At 45.2% G+C, this 20063-nt stretch overlaps 1 protein-coding gene across 1 annotated transcript in view; it reads left to right on the top strand.

Annotated features, from left to right (window-relative positions):
• The first annotated feature begins 3575 nt into the window (after positions 1-3575).
• TMTC1 (transmembrane O-mannosyltransferase targeting cadherins 1) overlaps positions 3576-20063 on the top strand; it is a 134233-nt gene continuing 117745 nt past the window's right edge. Inside the window, exons 1-4 of the mRNA XM_015628669.1 lie at positions 3576-3877; positions 15573-15750; positions 17358-17431; positions 18574-18750. Of these exons, the coding sequence (XP_015484155.1) occupies positions 3576-3877; positions 15573-15750; positions 17358-17431; positions 18574-18750 (731 nt within the window). The remainder of the gene's footprint in view (positions 3878-15572; positions 15751-17357; positions 17432-18573; positions 18751-20063) is intronic.

The following is a 20063-nucleotide window of genomic DNA, read 5'->3' as shown; positions in this document are numbered from 1 at the left end:
CCGGGTTTAAGCTTGAAACTCAAAACATTTGCAGTTTCTCTCTGCCTTTGAGCAGTTGCAATTGTCAGATAATAGATCAATCAGTGCTCAACCCTTTGAAGTGTATCTGCTCAAATGTGTCTCCTGCCTTGCATTGGCTGCCGTATGTTTTACTCCAAGTGGAGGCAAAACTTTCCTGCTTTAGAAGAAACGAGCTCTGCTCAATTAGCAGTTTCAAGGTCTCTAGTTTTAACAGCCATTTGTTAATCTTTTTTTATATAGCTGGCACAAAACTTGTGATTGAAATACAAGGAAGCAGGCAAATAGCTGGAGTACTTCGACTACACACAATTCCAGAACTCAGCTGGCTTTTCTGAGGAGCATTTTGGCTTCACATTTCAGAAGCAATGAATGACATGGCTACTTTACGTAGAGAAAGAACCAAGATTTACAGAAGAAGGAAATACTTCTTATTAGATAACATTTTTGGAAGTAGCAAAGCAACTTTGGAGCAAATCATCCCATCTCTTTATTCTCTCCTTTCTCTCTTTCCTCTCCCTCTGTGTCTGTGACTCCCTGCCATAGACAATAGTACAAATCTGACAACCAGAATACAGCAGTGTTCACTACTTGTTCTGCTCTCTGAATTCTTTTTGCTGTTACTTTCTTTAAAGGTGGACAGGACTTCTAGCAACAGACAACATCTTGAATGTAATCTGTGGTGGGGATGGCTGCATGATGAGGTAATGTTTCCCTTTGCGGAGAAAGTAGAAGGTGATATGTTAGTGTTTCAGTGGGTCTTGGTGTGAAGAATGCGAGGTCTTCCTCAATGGCTGGCTGGAGCATTGCTTTGTCTCTTTCAGATGTTTGCTTGATGGAAAACAGGAAAAAACTGGTCTGACATGGAGAAGTGAGAATAGATTTTCTTGTCATAGAAGGACTTGGCAAATCAGCGTTAACTACATGTTTATGCATAACATTTCAATAAGCACATAAGAAAATGGTTTAAAAATAAATTGGGTTTTTCTCCATTGCAAAGTCTAGATCTCTGTGCCAGATGAAAACCAATGGCCAGTATAGGTGCCTTTCTAAAGAGTGTGAGGGGAAGGAGTCCTGAGTGGGTCAGGACTGCCGTCTCTCTCTTTTTGGTGTTAATCAAGCGTGGTGGGTTATGGAAGAGGGCAGGCTGTTGTGGATCTGTATGAGAAACCGTGCTATTTATTCCAGAGAGTGTGCCTGCTGTACTGTGTGATGTTAAATGGCTGTGTATGATACTGTCAGGAGACATTGTTAGGAAATTCATTGATGGGAAAATTATTTTCTGTCACCTCTCCATCATTTACTGATTTAGAACTCTGCATTTTTCGTGAGCTTTTTATAAAGAACTAGTTAAGCTCAAGGAATGGACAGCAGGACTTGTGACACACCAGGGACATGTCCCACAGTCCTGGATAACAAATGGAGAGACCTGTCCCTGCCCCTGGGCCAAGCTGCCTGATGGCAGCCCTGGGCAGAGGCAGGCTGTCAGTGGGCTGCTCCCAGCCTGTGATGATGGAGAAGGACAGAAGGCTGCAAGACATCGATGAGAAAGGCTGTGAGGACTCTGATCCATGGACGTGAAGTACCAGGGGTCTTTTTGGGAGGGACAGCCTGCTAAGGCCCAACTGGGCTAGGGGATTGCAGATTTTGTTCAGCTGAGTAATTTAGAATTTAAAATATTATGTGCAGTCTGCTGCAAGACAATTTCAAGCTATAATCTTTTACACTGTTTTTGTCTTCCTCAGCATTACAGTCCATGTTTATAGTCCATTCCTCTCAACATCGCCCCACGGCCCCCAACCACTATTTTAATTCATGTCAACAAAAAGTCCTGATTCCACCTCTTAGGCACATGTGCAATAGTGAGGCTGCTTCCAGAGCTGCTGGGTCCCTGTGGGCTCTGGTCCTTGGGTGCCTCTGGAAACCCTTCCTGTTCCCATGCATCGGCTTTGGCAGTCCAGCTTTAAATGCCTAGGCTTTGAAACCTTGGTGAAAATAAAGACCAACACACTTACCACAAGTGGTCTCCCACTGCTGATGAAAACACCATGCAGGCAACTGCCTAAATGTCATCAGCTGCTTAAAGAGAAAGTTTGAATTAATGGCTCTGATTGTGGAGTTTCCTTCTGTCCCGGATATAAACACACTGTCCTAGGCAGAGTTAACTGTTATTTTTAGCTATAACAAAAGTGCATCTGAAAAGCCTGTTCTGCTGCACTTGGAAAGTACCAGATTACTCAAAGTGCCAAATACGCTGGAGGAAAAAGCGTTCCTGGAGCGGGCTTGCCCCGGACAGCCTGCATGAACTTTCCACGGCTTCCGCTCCCCTCCTTTTCCCACACGCTCACACACACACACACACACACACACAGAGAGAGACACACACAGACATACAGACACACACACACACAGACAGACACACACACACACACACACAGACACACACACACACACACACACACACACAGGGAGCGGCTTGGAACTGCACGGGCTGCTGGTGAGCCCTGCTCAGAGTATCTTAAGAAATAAAATTCAAAGTATGTCCACTACGTTCATTCACCGAATTGAATCAAAGCCTCTTTGCCAAGTGGTGTTACTGCTTTGTTTGGTTTTAAGCAGAAGGTTGTCTTTAAAGGGTAAAACCCTATTAATAGAGTCCTTGTTTTTCTGTTTTTTTGAGAAATCTATGACTACATAGTTTTGATATAAATAGATGGTCTGACAGTGGCCTTTCCTCAAGTTATTGGGGCTTGTCACTAACACGAGAAAGGTCATCTATGGGAGGGTGGGGACACACCGCAGCTTTCAAACGATTTTGGAAGAGTATCAGGAAATGGACCAGAGTAGAGAAAACAAGTTTTGTGGCACCAAAATGCCTTTCCCTCCAGCAGGACACAGTGGGGGACTGTTTGGTACAGCCGACGCTGCAGCGTGGAGGACGCGGGCCAGCACTGATGCCGTGGAGCGGCGGGGATGCGGCGCAGCAGCGCCGGTACCGGATCAGCGCGCACTCCGTGGGTGCCGTGGAGCCGGCGGGGATGACCAGGTGAGCGCAGCCCACAGGGGAGCTGTCCGCGGGGGGGTCGGAGGAGGCGCTGGCACCAGGACAGCCCTGCACCCTTCTCCTGGGAGAGCGGGGACAGCGGCGACCCGACCGCGGCGGCGGGACCGCGCTCCCCGCCCGCGGGAGACACGGCCCCGCCTGGTGCCGCCGTGCCGGGGCGCGTCCCCTCCCCGGTGTGCGGCGGGGTCCCCGCGGGCAGAGCCCGCCCCGCCGACGGGCTGAGGAGGTGGCGGCGGTGTGACAGCGCGGCAAGGAGCATGCGTGCGGGAGGGGGCGCGGGGGGGGGAGGAGGAGGAGGAGGAGGAAGAGGAGGAGGAGGGATGGCGCGGGGAGGCGGCCGCTGTTTATTTGCAGCCGGCCGGGCTGCTCCTCGGCAGAGCGCGAGTGGCCGGCGGCGGTCCCGCTGCCCGCCCCGCACCATGCGGGCGCCGCTGCCTCCCCGCGCCTTGGCGGCGGCGGCCGAGCCGGGGCAGCCAGCGCGGCGCCCCGCGCCATGGTGACGGGCTCGGCGCGGGGCTCCCGCAGCCGGGACCGAGCCGCCCCCTGCCCCTCGGCGGCCGGGCGGCGCGGCGGGGCGGCGGCGGCGGCGGTGCTGGCCGGGCTCTGCGCCCTCTGCTACGGCAACTCCCTGCGGGGCGAGTTCGTGCACGACGACGTCTGGGCCATCGTGAACAACCCCGACGTGCGGGCGGCCGCCCCCGTGTCCGCCGCCTTCGCCAACGACTTCTGGGGCAAGCGCATGGCCGAGAACACCAGCCACAAGTCCTACCGGCCCCTCTGCGTGCTCACCTTCAAGTGAGTGGCGGCTCCCCCTCCGCACGGACCCTCTCCCGGCTCCGTGGCCGGGCGGGCGGGGGCGGCCGGCCCCGGGTGGGGGTCAGGGGGAGCCCCGCGGCCCCGGTCCCGCTCCCTCGGCTTCGTGATTCAGCATTTCTGCTGTCCCGGAGCCGTGCGGGACGGGGGGCGGGCGGGGCCGCAGCCGTCGGCGCGGTCCCCCGGCCCGGCCCGGGGCAAGTTCGCTGGAGGAGGGAAGCGATGAGGCGACGCTCCGGAGGAGTCCGCCGCTCTCCCGGCAAGTGCCCCCTCTTTCCCGGCAGTTTGGGAGCAGGTGGCGCCTCCTCCCCGGGCTGCGGGAGGGATAAGAGGGGAAAACGGAGCTTTTCGGAAAGCGCTTTCGACTGGGGAAGGTGCTCACATGAATTCCCCCGAGTTCCTCCCGTGCTCTATGTCGCGTACTTTTTCTCCGCAACTGAGTGATCGTGCCAGAAACTTCCCGCGGTGTGATTTGAAACAGAGCCGTAGTCATCTCTACCTTTGTTCTTAGCGCTAAGTGGAGGGGTCAGCCCCGCGGGTACCGCGCAGTTCCGTGCATCCCTCTTGGCAGCTGCCAGCCTCCCGTGTCAGTCACGGAGTTGCAGCCTCCCTGCTTCAGATGTTCCTTCCCCGTGTACCGGGCAGAGTTGTTGAGGAGGAGTTTCGGTTTTGCAGGAATAAAGGGAGGCTGAGCAGCAAAAGTGACAGCTACCATTGCTAATCCTAGAAAGAACCTTCGCTGGCCTCTCTGCCCCAGGAGAAGAATTTGCGGCAAATCAGCTCAGTTACAATCCATACAGTTTGTCATTCTTTCCATTAGCTTGTTCTCTGTTTAATTTATTCTGATGGAACATTAACGATGATGAGTATTTAGCAGGTTTTAGCATTTAGAAATGATACATGTGTTTGCAGAGAGCTGTGCTGAAGAGCTGGTGGTGTGGCTGAGTGATGTCTAGTGCTCGGTGATCGGTAGATGCTCATCACAAACTACGGCAGGCACTGGGAATAAAGGGTATGGATATTGGCAAGTCTGCCAGGGGGATGTGTTACAGGCTCCTGCTTCACTCTGCTGATTGAGTAACTCATTAGCACACCGGATATATAAATAGAATTTCATGAATACGTGGAAATTGAGTCTTTCTGTGAAGCAAGAGCGGTTTTGGGAAATGGAACATCCCTTTGGCACTCCCACAGAACACTTGCTGCTCTTTGGTTGTAAAGGTGGACTTGGAGCCAAGAGCCATCAGTGTTGGCTGTCTGGGCACAGGCTGGCATGCTCCTCATAAAGGAGAGCTGAACAGCACAGACCCTCGTAAACTGGATTTTTTAGAACAGGTTTTGTACCTTCTCCTTGAAGGGCGTTTCAGCACATTTCTGTAAAGAGCGAGGTGGGAATAGATAGTTGCAGGCAGAGCTGGCTTTGTGCACACAGAGTGCCTTCTCCATCGTGTGTCCAACCAAACTTCTAGTTTGGGGATCCCTGTAATTAATACATCTGGGGGTAACTGGGGAGAGGAGTGAACCTGTGTGTGTCACCACTGACCTCCTTACATGCAATATTTGCACTGGAGTGCTGGACTTGGCATCCTAGATCAGTTTGCAGGATTGAGATTGTAATGCTAATGAGCAAAAGAAACTTAAACTTTAATTACAAACGGAAACTAAATTCTCTAGTTCCCATTTGTATGTATTTGAACTGGTTTTGCCTTTGCTATTTAAAAGGGTGTACGTCAAAAAAGGATGAAGTGCTGTCTCTGCCTAGTCCTTTCTGGAGGGGAAGTGACACTAATTTTTGTGAACAAGATTTCATCCTCTGTGCTTATAATAACCATACAGCCAAGACATTGGGTCAAAGGCAGAGTCATTTGTTCACCACTTGGCATCACATTTGGAACAGGGAAGGAATCGTTTATCTTCCCTGGCTGCAGAGGGAAATTATATTCACCGCGTCCCAATTATCCTTCCAGCCTTCCAGTTTCCACATTCTTCCCATTTAAAATCTACCACTAGGGTGTCAGAGGAAGATGTTAAGAGCTGGGTGGAGTGAATCCTCCAAACCCAGTGCTTCCAAAGAAGCCTCGGGAAGCTTTTGCCATGCGACACTGAACCTGTGGCTGAGCCATGCTCTGCCTGCCTGAGCCATCCGCCCCTGCCTTGCCCAGCAGGAGGTTGCTGGCTGCTCTCTGTCTTCCTGCAGAAGGAAAAAAGGATTTACCCTGATTCTTGTAAAAAAATCTCAGCAGAAAACTGATAGGTAACAAAATGGAAATGAATGTTGCTAATACTTTTGTTAGAATTTACTCCACCCACTTAGGATACTCGAGAAAACTGTGCAATGTATGCAGAAAGGAAGGAAGAGAGGACCAAAGTATTCTGGTATCTTTATTGTTAGTAGATTTGCTTGTTTTATTTAATTTATCTTGATGTTATCCTGATTTGGTCAAATCCAAGGCATTTCAATATCAGCCTAGTGGCTCTACGTCTTTTGCATGAAACTTTCATCTTTAAAAGCTTGTTTTGCATCTTGCTGTATTAACATAAAAGAATCTGGGAGATCTCCAAACTGGCTGTACAGAGCAGAGGTGAAGGGTGGTCTGAAATTTATATCTACAGATTCTTATTTCTGCAGTCTCTTTTCAGCCTTTTGTGGCTGTGAAAGTAAGAGGCAGGACTCAAAATGCCCTGTGGACTTTTCATTAGACTGAACATATCCTACATATAAGCTACATATTCCTGAAATGATCTCAATTAAAAAAATTTATCACCCATCTGTCAGAAAATTCTGAAGCAGACATTGCTGAAATTGTGTAACAGTAGTTCAGCATCCCTGATGAATTGGAAATCATAAGTGACAGTCCTCATTCCAGTAGACTAATGCTCTGGAGCCAAACAGTGAAAAGAGCTCAAGTATTTGACATTATTCACACTGGATCTGACAGTATGAATGATCAGAGGGAAAAAAGAGTGGCCCACTGGAACCATTAGCAAAACTTAAAATATTCACAGAATTGCTGCACTGTTTTGTGTGGGTTAACATCAGAAGGGGGGAAAAAAGCCTCCATATGGACTGCTGAATTAAGTAATGTTTGCTTTGTGTCTTTGAACTTCTCTTACCTTTTCTTTTGACTTCTATAAAATAAAGGAATGTTGAATGTGTTGGTCCAGAAGCATTCCCATTACACATGGGTAACTGTTAGGTCTAGCACAAGTCCTCATCTGTGCAGGAGCTGAGATAATAGGCAGTGGTTTTGCTTAGTCCTTCATAAAAACTTACTTCATGCTCTGTTCTCCAGCTGCTGTCACTTAAAGATATTTACCTGCATGTGTTTTCTTCTCTAAGAAGTGATTCAACATACTTCTTTCTAAAGAAGGCAACTTTTTGGACTCAGAAGAGACTGGTTTTTGGTGTCTTCCTTATAAAGTGCTAAGATGAAAGGTGGGGGAAAAAAGGAGAACTGCCAGTTCTGTAATTCACTCAGGATTTTATATTTAAACTGGGTGCTTTCTGTCTTACACCTTGCCTCCACTAACAGAAGTTCACTGAATCATTTATTCCCTCAGTAGCACTTCAGTTACTCCTTGTTTCCAGTGGTTTTGCAGAAATGTTTCTCAGCTGCTGAAGCAGAAGGTGCAATCCTCAATGCTGTCTCCCTCCCTCTTTCTCTTTCTGTCTGCCAAATCCCCATTTAGATACGTTCTCCAACCCAGGAACAAACAGGTGATGAAGGTTTGGTGTAGCCAGCAGCACAGTGAAGGTATGCAGTGCTAGAAAATGGTGAGAATGAAGCCCTTCAAATCCCCTGTATGCCAAGGTTTAAAGACATTTAATCAGATGTGAGCCTCCTGGTTTGCAGGTGGCTGAGAAGTGAAGGCCCTGTGTGCTCTGCCTTGTTGGTGGTGCCAAGGCAGATGCTGCTGAAGGATGCCTCAAGGAACAGCTCATCAGGGACAGAAGAAAGAGGTGGTGACAAGTCTAGGACATGTGGCAGTGTGACAGAGAGGGAGGATGGCATGGCAGGGAAGCACAGCAGATACCTGGTCTTCCTCAAAGGAGGTGGGAGTGACTGATCACTGGGAATGTGCTTGGCTCTGTGGGAAGGGTGTAAGAGTGTCCACTCCAGCTGCTGCTGGTGGCCTAGGAGGAGAGGAGCTGGAGGGGGAATAAGCTGCTAAAGGGAATGCAGCTCTCCCACCAGTAAAGATAACACACAGTTTGTGCAGAGAGCCATCCTACTAGTCCTCTAGCTGGGAAAAAAAAATGGGGAAAAAGATAAATTAAAAAGTCTGGGCTGTGTTCAGGTGCAGAATGGACAGACCTGGAAGGTCTGCTAGCCAGTGATGGCTTGGGTATGTTGCAGGTGCCTGGGAAGTAAATACGGCCCTTCAGCAGCAGCTCAGTATTCTGGGCTGGCATTGAGAGCCTCATGTGAGGCTCCAGTGGCTTTGGATCAAAGCCTTAAGTGAATGTGAGCTTGGGTGAGATGTAAATACATAGCCAAAGAGAGAACTGATTCTATAACTCACTGTCAGCCTTCTCATCTATCTAGTTGTTTACAGCTGATCCTTCTGTTTTTTCAGCTGTAGCAGTGGCATAAGTTTCAAGGACAGGGAGCTTAAGAAAACCAGAACAACCTGGGGAAGGAAAAAAGACCTTGCATTTTCTTTGTTATTGATTTAATGCTATATTACAGCTTGACATCGCAGGGTAATATAGTGGAGCTATAATGTGTCAGGTTAAATACACAGTGCACAAGCATTTTCTTCCCTCTGTACATCACGATGTTTAAGATTGTGTCGGTATTTCTCCTGTACAGCTTAGTCTACTATTTCTACTCATGCTGTGGCAGTCAGTCTCCACACTTCTACTGTGATACCTGCCATGAAATTGATGTAGTACTGGTGTAGCCACACTGGATGAGGTGGACTTTGTGAAGAAAAGCAGATGCTTTGGTGAGACTGGTTGTGTTATAGCTGGAAAATACACACACTATGTCTCTAAGCACACAATCTTTTCTTTTGACCCAGAGCAGAATGCTTTGCTGCCATTTTAGGTGTCTTCCAAAGCTTGGTGCCTCAAAGCTTAGGTTTTTTCCCCTGGTTCCAGGTGCACAAGAAGTCTCCCTCACAGATGGAATTTTTGTAGCAGGTGTCTGATGTTTATGGCCATAAGTTTGTGTTCCTCTGGGGTTGCTTGCACTCCCTGGAAGGAGGACAGGACTCCTGTGGAGGGTGAGGGGAAGCTCCCAGCCCAGGGATGGGGGGTGCAGACCTGTCTGGGGGTGTGTGCTGTCATGCTGCTTGCAGCCAAGCCCAGAGGTGAGGATTTGCCCAGCAGGAGAGGTGCGTACAAAGCATGTAGGAGTCTGCCTTCTCATTTGCTAGCCCTGAATAAAATTTGCCTGTCTCTTGAATTTAAAGCCTTTTATGAGGGAGAGAGTTCTTATTCTCCTGACTGACTTGGCTGAGGTGAATGCAGTCACTCTTATCTTTGCTGCGTGCTTCAGTGGTATCTTGTCTCTATTTAACACCTTCCAGTTCCTGGGGATTTTCTCTCATCGGGTATTCTGTTCCTCTTGCACCAATGTCACCATTAATTTTCTTTGGCCATCTTTTACCTAAAAGTCTCAGCTTTTGATCAGCCTCCTTACCCACAGGAGCATCCTTGTCAATACTCTTTAGAGTCCATGAAAATAAAGTACCCTGGCTGCTGCTGGTTAGCTAAAGGCGTTTCTCTGCATTCTTGCTCTGGTTCTGACTGCTTTCCTGGGCTTTCTCTTTATTGTTTCACAATAAAGAAGAAAGAAAGGGAAAAGAAAAAAGGCTGTTCTCTTTTCACTTCACTATACTTTTTTTTCCCTTTTTTTCTTTGCTTCTTTGTAAGTTAGAATGGCATTTCCTTCATGGTCTTCAGCGTATTTCAAACTTACTACAAATTTGGTGAGGAACTGTTACACCCAGTTTGAAATACTGTTATTAGTCCTAAAGACAGTTTGAAATACTGTCTTTAGGACTAATAACCTTATACTAGATTTTGGTTACTATTGCTTTATCTCCTTGATGAGTGATTGTCCTAGCTTGGTTTTTGATCGTGTCTCATCCCTTTCTCTCTCCATGCTCTGATGGATGGCTGCTGAAGAGTTTCATGAGTCTTCATTTCCTCAGCTCTTGCTGAGATGCTACCTAAGAATAATTTTTAAGACAAACTTCATTTTGTTCACTATCTAGATAAAATGACCCCTGGTTTGTCACTTTGTTGCTTGCCATCATCTGGATTGTTTTCTTCTCAAGTTTTCCAAGGCTGCTTGTGGAGGCAAACTTAAAGCTGTGTGATTTGTGCTCTTGCTATTCATAACACAGGAATGATCATCAAACCACACTCTCTGTGGTTTCACCAGAAAATTCTGCCCTGGCACATTTGCCACTTTCAAGGTGCTGTTTCTTCTCAGTCTAATTATGATTTTTGTTTCCTTTCCCTCCCCCTGCTGGAAAGCAATAACCTGCTCTGAATGCCTGCACTTCACTAGTGCTCTTGTAAGTGATGACTTCTGTGCTCCGAGGCGCTTGCTGTAGCCTGGGAATTGATACAGCCTCTGTCTTCTCACCCATAGCCATTATAGCAAATCAAGGACCAAACCATTTAAGCCTTATTGTCCATTTAATTCTTAGGCATTGTACTGTACTGTGGAAAGATTATCAGCACAAATCAGCACGAAGTGCTGTTGCACTATGTGGTGGAAACTGGCCATTGCACGAACACCACAGCGAAGGGGCTTATTTTCTGTTTACTGCTATAGGTTTTTCATTAATCTTTGAGCTGTTTCCACATACAGCCTTAACCATTATTGCTAGTGATGCAGCTGCACCTCTTTTGGAGTGCAAATGCTCATTTCCCTGGCACGAAGTACATGCATCTGTGGAGTTTATAAGGAGATTCCACCATGAAAGCGGGTATTACTTTGCATAAAGTTTGCCATATTTAACACAAAATTTGAACAGGAAAAGATATCACAGGAAACCTAATCCATCCTTATATATTGAATTAATTTATATAAATCTGCATATGAGCCTTCCTTATAAAAACTGTGGGGGTTTTATGAGGTATGGGATGCTCTGAGACTTTCCATTAAGTGTTACTTGCTATAACAAATTACCATTATTATCCTGTGCATTTCTATTTCATAACATGTTGTGTTTCGTTGTTAGTCTTTTGAAAATAATAAAATAGATTAAACTAAAAAGGAGCTGCCCAGGGATAATAACAAAGTCTATAAAAAGAGAAACTCTTCAATTATGGTTTACAATATTATTAAATCATAAGAGGTCTTAAAAAAGGTTGAATGAGTCTTCATGTGTACAAGTGGGTGAAAAGCACTATATTAGAGCGGGGATGGCAGGGGAGTGCTGGTGATTACGTACTGTAACTGGTTATGTATGGAATTCTTCTGTGAGCCTGTGCTCTTGCAGCATAGACCCCTCTGATTCTGAGTCTGTGAGGATGAAGTCCCACTGAGTCCCACTCCATTTCCAGGCCCTCTCTGTGGAGAATTGCTCACTCAGAATTGATATGTCCCCGATGACTTCTCTGGAAGACACCTGAGGGTACTGATAGAGGTTACTTTTAAGAGATAGAATGATTTGCTTGCTTCTGGAGAGCTGTTGTACAGGCTCTACTCAGTGAACCTGCAACAGCTGCTGCCTGTGGAAGTCTCTGAGAGTGAAGCTGTGTAATTCCTTTTCCGAGAGTGGATGGTGGAGGAATGGTAGAAAAACTGCTGCAGGTGGCAAAGCAAGCTATACTAGTCCACTGTTCCTGGCAAACATCCATCAGACTTAACAAAACCAAGGGTTTTCTTATTTTGGTGTACCTCCTGCATGGAGCTGTAGTTTGGGCAGTGCTCTGCCTTGGGTGTGACATGCTGAGCCACATATGCTGCAACACTGGGGCACAAAACCACTGTTGAGTCTTGGCTTGAGTAGGTGTTTCAGTGCAGCCTCTCTGCCCTGGTGGGACATGTGGTCAATGCTGAGATTTCTGTAATCAGTTTTTTATTTTGGTGGTGGCTGGATGATGCTGATCAGTTCTATTAGAAGATACCTGTCCACGTCACCTACAGTATTGAGAGACTTCACTTTGGTGTATGTGCTCTTCTCCTCCTTTCCCTGGGTCTTCTGAGGGCCTTTGCATTTGAACTGCCTTTTGCCATTTCACATTTTGGGGTTTAGAAGAATCTTTGCTTCCAGGGACTTTTCCAGCAGAGATGTTAAAGCAATAAAAACTCTTCTCCAAGTGTTTTGTGGGTGGCTCCTCTGAGGAAAGACCTCCACATGTGAGATGGTTGTATCTCCTCTTTCAAGGGTCTCTATTCCTAGGAATATTATCACTTGCTGTGTTCAGCCCCAAATCTTTAGGATGCTGTTTGCAAACATGTCTTTGTTTTGAGGAGCAGCCTGTTCTTACAGCCTGGCCACCCCAAAACATCTCCTCTCCTCACTATGTGCTCTACCAAAGCCATAAGATATATCTTTACAAGTTGTGCTTTAGCTCAGACAGGGGTTATGATCTTCATGCAGAAATGACCACATGATACAATTTTCCCCATTTGTGGGGCAGTGTAAGTACGGTAATGCAAGGACAACAGCACCCTCACCTCCCTCCAGTGGAGTGCAGTTTTTGCTTGCCAGAACTTCTGTTTATGAACATTATGTTGGAGAAAGACCACTTCTTCCTTAATTTTGAGATTCATATCTCTGTGTTACTTCCTTTGTTTGCTGAACCATCTACTGCGTGTAATTGCTGCATGCTGCTGCCAGTAAACAAGACTGACTCTCGCTGTTAGGGTATTAAAGATTAAGAGGGGAGAAGTAATTTTTTATTTACCCATCTCCTTCTTGGCTCTCTTGCCCAGAACTTCCTCCACAGCTCTCCTGTGGTGGAGCAAATTTGGCATTCCAAAGTAGGCTGCCTTTTTTTCCCCCATGGCTGTGTGAGCTGGGGAGCTTTGCAAAGTTCTTGTGACTTGGATTAGAGCTGTTTGAAGACCCAGATTTGCTCAGCCGTTTGACATACAATAAATTTAACCACTGCTAACGTTTCAACAGCATTCTGCTGGGATTGTTTCAGGACTAAAGAATGTTTCCTTCATCGCCATGTGCCCTAATTTCTTATGACAAAGAGCTTTAGCAGCAAAAAGCAGTGGTGTGAATATAGCACCTGCACACACTCATGTTTAGTGTTCCTGGACCGTCAAAGATGATATTTAAAACATACTTGCAGTCTGATTTGGCTGTTTAGTGGAAGAGTTACTTGAATAGCGTGGTGCTGTGTTTGTGTTTTGCTCTGCTGTTTTTTATTTATTTAAAGAACACAGCCAAGCTGCCAGGCTGATGCTTTAACAGAGCTGTTCTCAATAATTTACATCAGGTAACTCACAGCTTACAGGCCTCATTGACTTGATATTCACCCTAAGAAGGGGTGTGAAGAGCGCACCCCACCTTTGGGGTAAGGGACCTGATGGGGGTAGGAAGATCCCTTGCCTATAAAGTTCTGCCTCTCCTGCCAGCAGACCTGTTTTGGAGGATGAGAAGTGACAGACACGATCCATGGAGACTAATGATAGATTTTTCAAGAGTATTGTCAGATTTCATGGGTTTAGTGACTGGTTCTCACAACTTGGCCAGCTAAATGAGAATCTCTCCTGTTTTGGTGCATGAGTTCACATCACCTGATATCCTGAGCACTTGTCCTCACCTGCCTGCATCTGCTTTCTCCAGAAATCAGGTTCCCAGGCCACACTTTGTCATTGAAGGGGAGCAGTAGACTATGCTCCAGCTGATTTACAGCCAGAAGTTACTCATTTGTATAAAGAATGTCTCCTTCAGTGGGTCCCTGTGATTGTGCACATCTGCAGGTGTCTTGGAGTGAGCTGTAGCTCCTTCAGGGGCAGGGTGGCCCTGTGCTGCCCCTTGCTCCCCTCAGCATGCTGGAAACAAGATTCTGGCCTGGGGGTTCCCACTGCTGCAGAGTATTTGCAGCTGAAGCTCTGGCTGGATGTCTGTTGCTGCCATTTGTTATGGTTTGTCATTCAGTGCTGGTAGAAATAAGGGAGAGTGATGGATGTTGCTGCCCTGAAGTGGCTTGCAGGAGAAATGGGATAAAAAAAGAAAAAGCTCCAACTCTTCATGTATTCTTGAATCACAGAGACTGATGTCTTGTCAAAATGTAACTGCATCAACCCATACTTCAAAGAGAAAGGTCAAGTCATGCCAAAATCTCACTTTTTCACAAACTCTCTGGGTTTCATCTGTTGCCTCCACAAACACTTGAGTGGGACCACAGCAGGAATGCACAAGTAAGACTCTTGGTCTGATAAAATTGGATTGGCCTGGAAGATTCAACCCAGAACAGCTAACACTTCCTCGGGTATAAATAAGAAATGTAGAGAGTTATTTATAAAAAAAAAAAAAAAAAGTTGTCTGGCTCTCACAGACCTCTTCACACCTCCTCTGTCTCACAAAAAACCTGAGGTGTTTGTTTAGCGTAGCAACAGCTCAGTGGCCTTGCTGTCACATCATGCTTGTCAGGGAGACCCGGAGTCTTTAGCAACAGGAAGGATTATTGACCCTATAGCATATTTACAACTGCATGTAAAATATTTAAATTGAGTCTTCTTTTCACTGGTTATCTTGTAGTTTGTTTAAAAAAAATTCCCTTCAACATTAGTTAAAGGGCATTTTTCCAGATTCCTTGTTCATATATGGAGCCTTCCCTAGACAGGCACCGTGTGTATGTGTGTATATTTGTGTAGATACATATATATATTTGTCCAAATGTACAGATGTTGTTAATACTTAAGAGAATTATCTTCAACTGCATGTAAGGCAAAGCTTGTCAGCAGCTGTTCAGCAAGCTGGCTGTAAGAAACAGTGACCAGAAGAATATGTTAATACATGCTGTCAAACAAATGTCATAACAGCTTGTTACGTTTTATTTTTTTTATGATCAACACAAATAATGAACCCTAATTGTCTCACTGAGTTTAGGGTGATGTTAGCTATCTTACTTTTGCCATCAATGTCCTTTTAAAAATGATGCAAACTATTAGACAAACTTCTTTATGCCAGTAAAGCATTTAAATAAAGGCTTAACCTTCAGTGTGTGACACCATTTTGAAAGCTAAATGGGAATAAACGTCCCTGTTAGGCCAAGCAGATGCTCCAGTGCCTTACCAAGTCCTTGTCTTGGCTGTTCTTGGGCAAAAGCATCTATTCTAGAGCAGAAAATAGCTACCCATATTGCACAGCCTCCACGTGGCCAGCAGAGCCACAGAAGGTGCCAAGAGGGAAACAGGACAAGTGCCACACTGCTGGCCAGGGTGATTTGCTGCTAAGGAAGCACAGGCATGGTCCCACTGCAGTGAGCTCTGCTGGGAGGGCACAGGACTCTCCCATCTCTGTCAAGAAGGTTGCCAAACACAACCACATAATAAAAAAGTTGAGGAAATGGTTTTCTCTTTAATCAGATAAACCAGAGGTTTAGAGCGATTTTCAGTAATTAGTTTAATAGCACTACCATTAGATGGCTGCAAATGGGGCAAAAGGCATAATTCAGAGTATTTTAAAGATGTCTTGCTATTAGATCTCTCAAATCCAGCAATGCTTTTGTTTTGTTTCCTTACAGGTTAAACATATTGCTGGCTGGCATGAACCCCTTCTATTTCCACGCAGTGAATGTAATTCTGCACTGTCTGGTGACTCTTGTGCTGATGTATACTTGTGACAAAGCGGTGTTCAAGGACTGTCGACTCGCTTTTGTCACGGCGCTCTTCTTCGCTGTGCATCCCATTCACACCGAGGCTGTAAGTATGTGCCACCAAAGCTAAAAATAAATTCATTCTTCACAATTTTAATTTTTTTTTTTGAAGGAAACCTCTGAGTCATACAGAATGTGATACTTGTGATTTTTTTGCTGTGGGGGAGCAAAGGTGAGAATGTAGTCTATTTAAAATAATTTGTAGGAGTCATTAAGAAAAAAGTGTATTCATACTTGCAGTCTTTGTGCTCTGGAACTGAATTCTAAATGATGGTCCTAATCAGCCATGCTGGGAATAAATGGACAGCCATGAGTTTTCTCAAAGACCTCAGTGAGGCTGTGCTCTCCTGCTGGGATTTTGTTGCATGCCTTCAGTCGTCTCCTATAGCCATCAATTTTAGGGAGGAAAAGTGAAGGTAGCATTAGTGTGTATTCTGGAGAAGCTCTCTCGGACAGAGGTGATGACCCACAGATTAATTTGTATTTATTTCAATTAAAAGCTAGGAGAATCATCTTCAGAAAAAAAAGTCGTTCATGAATACCAGAATAAATTTACAGAATAACAGCTCATATTGGATGTTCTTTCAGTTGTTATAAAGAAACATTTAAAGACATAATCATTCCAAAACTGCAGTCTGTTAGCATGAGGAGACACTTCTGTAGCTACAAGGAGTCTTGCTGTCTTTGAGAAGGAAAGGTAAAGTCCACACTGCATAAAAGAAATGCTCTCATTAGCTGAGGTAGCATTGACATCACACTGCTCTCATTCCAAGCCTTTGTACATGAGGGAGGGAAACAGCTCCTGTGGCTGAGAGCTTTTGAGGAGAGATTACCTTAATAACAAAAAGCCACAAGCTTTGGAGTTACTCCCTGTGCTGTGTTGTGTGAACTAATCAGCTAGGATCCTTTTGATAATACAGCTTTATATTTTAAGGGAGGTTTTAGAAGAGGCACTCTTGGAATTTATTTTTGTCTGGGTTAGAACTTTAAAAGGTTAAAATAAATGCCAGAGCTCTGAATATAACTTAATTATGTAATCTCAAAAGGGGTGAAATTTCAAAGGGACTTTTATTTGCTTTATGGGTGATTTTTAGATCCTTATGAAGTAGGATATAGAAATAACTGTAAAAAAGAGTGTTTATCTATTCTTCTTCAGTATTCCCTTTTTTAAAAAAAGATTTTGTTCATTAATCTGTAGAAAAAACTGTTGCAAACTCAGATTGTTCAGGAGGAATAAATACTGTAACACTATCCCTTTTTGGTGATAAAGTTCATTCAAATATTACTTATATAGTAAGTAATTCTCTTTAACAAATTTCAGTACTGGGAATTGGATACATTTCTCATCTAAGCCTTATTATACAAAATTAAAACAGATCCTTAAAATTGGCATTTTCTATATAACTTTATTAATATTTTATTAAGCAAAGAATGACTTTACTGTTGGCTTACTCATTTGTTTTGCCAAGCTAGAAATGCAGCAGACAAAACTGTACACTATCCAAGTAACATTTTGGTATGCTGAGGGAGGGATAACACTGAAAGATCAAAAGCTTAAAATAGTAGCAGTGAGCATGGGTTGTTGAGGCAGTCACCGAGTGTTTTAACATTTTTAGATGTGTTTTTACACCTGTGTGTCTCCTTCCCTTTCAGGTAACAGGTATAGTAGGCAGAGCAGATGTCCTGGCCTGTCTACTCTTTCTGTTGGCTTTTCTCTCCTATAATAGGTACGTGCTAACGTCATGAGGTTCTTAACTCTGAGGAGGGGCCCAAAGGCAGCTGCCAGTGTTTGGTGTTTTTTGGCAGAGGTACTTCCCACAGCTCAGGGCTCTATGGAAGTGTCCTGGCCCCTGCTTGTGGCCTTGGTGATGCTTATTAGAACAAAAACCCGCAAAACCAGAAGTCAGCGTTGCCAGTCCCTCTTCCACTGACATTACAGCTGGCCATACACCAGAGGAGGGCTTGTAAAAATGATAAAGAAATGTTTTCAATGCAAGGCAAATAGTCTGCATGTGGAGTGAAGAGCAGACAGACACATGCCTGCCTTTCAAATGTGTGCTGTGACTGTGGCACTCTGGAACACCTGGTCTGAGAGAGTTAAGGAGTGTGTCTAGACCATTAGTCATCCTTTTCAGATGAAAACTTGGCACTGCTTGCTGCTCTATGTTCTAAAACTGTAACTGAACAAGTATAGATACAGAAATAGCTTACTTGGATGGGGTTTCTGCACCTTTTGCATTATTTGCAGTTTGAAATAACATTGTTTGCATTCAGAAATAGCACCATGTCATCACAGCCACAGGGAGAAACTGCTTATATCCCTCTGGAGCTGTCTGCTACAAACCCACAGTGCTGTTTTCTTCTGAAGGTTTTGAGGGTGTGAAACATAGTGACCCCATAGGAATCTGCCTGTTTGATTTCAGTTTTTTCCTGCCTTCTCCCCTGTGATAGGGGCTTGCTGCCCAGTCTGTTAATGATTAAGACACATCTCTGACTCAGGGGAGTGTGAGTGGGATGGAGGAATTTTTGCTTGCCTTGTGCTTTTTGTCCCATAAGGAGAATTAAGCATGTGTGTTCCACATGACAGAAAGCAGGTGTTTTTCTGCCCTCTCTGTACTTACTCTGCCTTCCTCTGACTGTTTCAAGTCTACTTTATTTGGTTTCACCTCTTGTGCACCAAGATTTGGAGCAGCTCCCCATATTTGCGTCTTCCTGTCCTGTGGCTGAGCCTTTCCTCATTTTAGATTGTTCATGTCTTAACACGTTCATCTTAAAGCATTAAGGAAAAGTGTCTCAGTATTTGTGTGACTGTAGTAAACATGAAAATAACAGAGAAGTTAAGATATTTTATGTCAATTCTGTTTTTCAGGAGTGTGGATCAGCTTTATGTTGGGGAACATTTCCCTCCCACTGCCTCCCCATTATTTTTGCTGCTTAGTTTATTCCTTGGGACGTGTGCAATGCTGGTGAAAGAAACTGGAGTCACTGTGTTTGGTGTGTGCTTGGTTTATGACTTCTTTTCCCTCTCCTACAATGGACTCAAATTGTAAGTAACTTGTTATGCTCATGGTGCTTTACAGGTGTTTTCACCTATTAGTCTAAAATATACATTATTATGATTATACAGCACTGGGGGAGATGGGCTTGTCCTGCTGAATTAGATGGTGCACTTTAGATAAATTTGGAGGGGCCCACGATTTCATTCTGTGGTTTTGGGTTTGTTTTGGATTTGTTGTTTGTTTTCATTACTGTCTTGCTGCCTGATAGCTTTTGTTGGGTAAACTGACCAGATGTGAAGAACTGATCCCTAAAATGCTGAATTTACCCTGGCAGGACTAACATTTATTTTTAGTGTGGGAGTTCTGACTGAAGCATCAACATCTTAAAATGTCTCTGGCTTAACTCCTTCCATTCACAATGTCTGCTTGATTATTCGGTCACAGTGCCATGGGGTTAGAAATATTGTATGATGCTTAATAGTAAAAACAGGTTTGATATTTTTCTGTCCTTTCAGAATGGAAAAAGAGGGAAAATACCCATCCAATTCTGGTTGGAATAATTAGCAGCTCTCAGAAGTCACTGCAGAAAAATTAAATACTTTGAAAGTTGCCCCCCACCCCCACTTAGTGTCACAAATAACTATGATATTTTCCATCTCCTTTCAAAGTCAGAAGTCTTGTTTTATCAGAAGCTGTTTTTATCTGTTTCTCTCCCAAAACATCCCTGGAGCAATCTGTGAGTGAATGTAAGAGCTCAGAATGGGAGGTCTCGCTCCTCATATCATTTCTTCTGTTTCCACTGGTGCTGCCCCACCAGCTCTGGAACCTGTCACACCCTGCATGAGCTTGTGTGTACCTGGGTTATGGAAAGGACACTGAATTTGTGTTTCTGCAGTGAATTAAATGAACAGAGCTGGTGCAAGGTGAGAGCAGCAACTGCAGGGAGGAGAAGGAGGACTCCCAGGAGCATCCTGGCTTCCCTCCCTTTGTAGCCCTTTCTCTGGGCCCTAATGGGGACAGAGCACGTTTCAGACCTGCCCTCTGGCAGCAATAGCAATCAGCAGGCAGGTACAATGGATCGGCAGGGGATTCCTCCTCTTTTCACTGGATAAGTAGTTCTTAGTGGTGTGACTGGTGGGCAAGCAGCCAGGGAGATTTCTGGGCACTGACAGCCAGCTTGCTTGTTAACACTTGCGTTTACACCCTGACAGGCGTGTTTCAGGAGCTGCCTGGCTAAAGGGAATACAACTGTTAATTAACTGGGGGGAAATCTGTGCCTTCCTCCTCCCTCCTTTCCTCAGTCTCCCCCTTCCCATAGGCTCGCATTCCAGGGGGCCTCCTCAAGCTGTTTTTTTGTTTC

This window comes from Parus major, chromosome 1A (assembly GCF_001522545.3).
Source record: "Parus major isolate Abel chromosome 1A, Parus_major1.1, whole genome shotgun sequence".
NCBI lineage: Eukaryota > Metazoa > Chordata > Aves > Passeriformes > Paridae > Parus > Parus major.
This window is presented reverse-complemented; position numbering and strand designations above follow the sequence as displayed.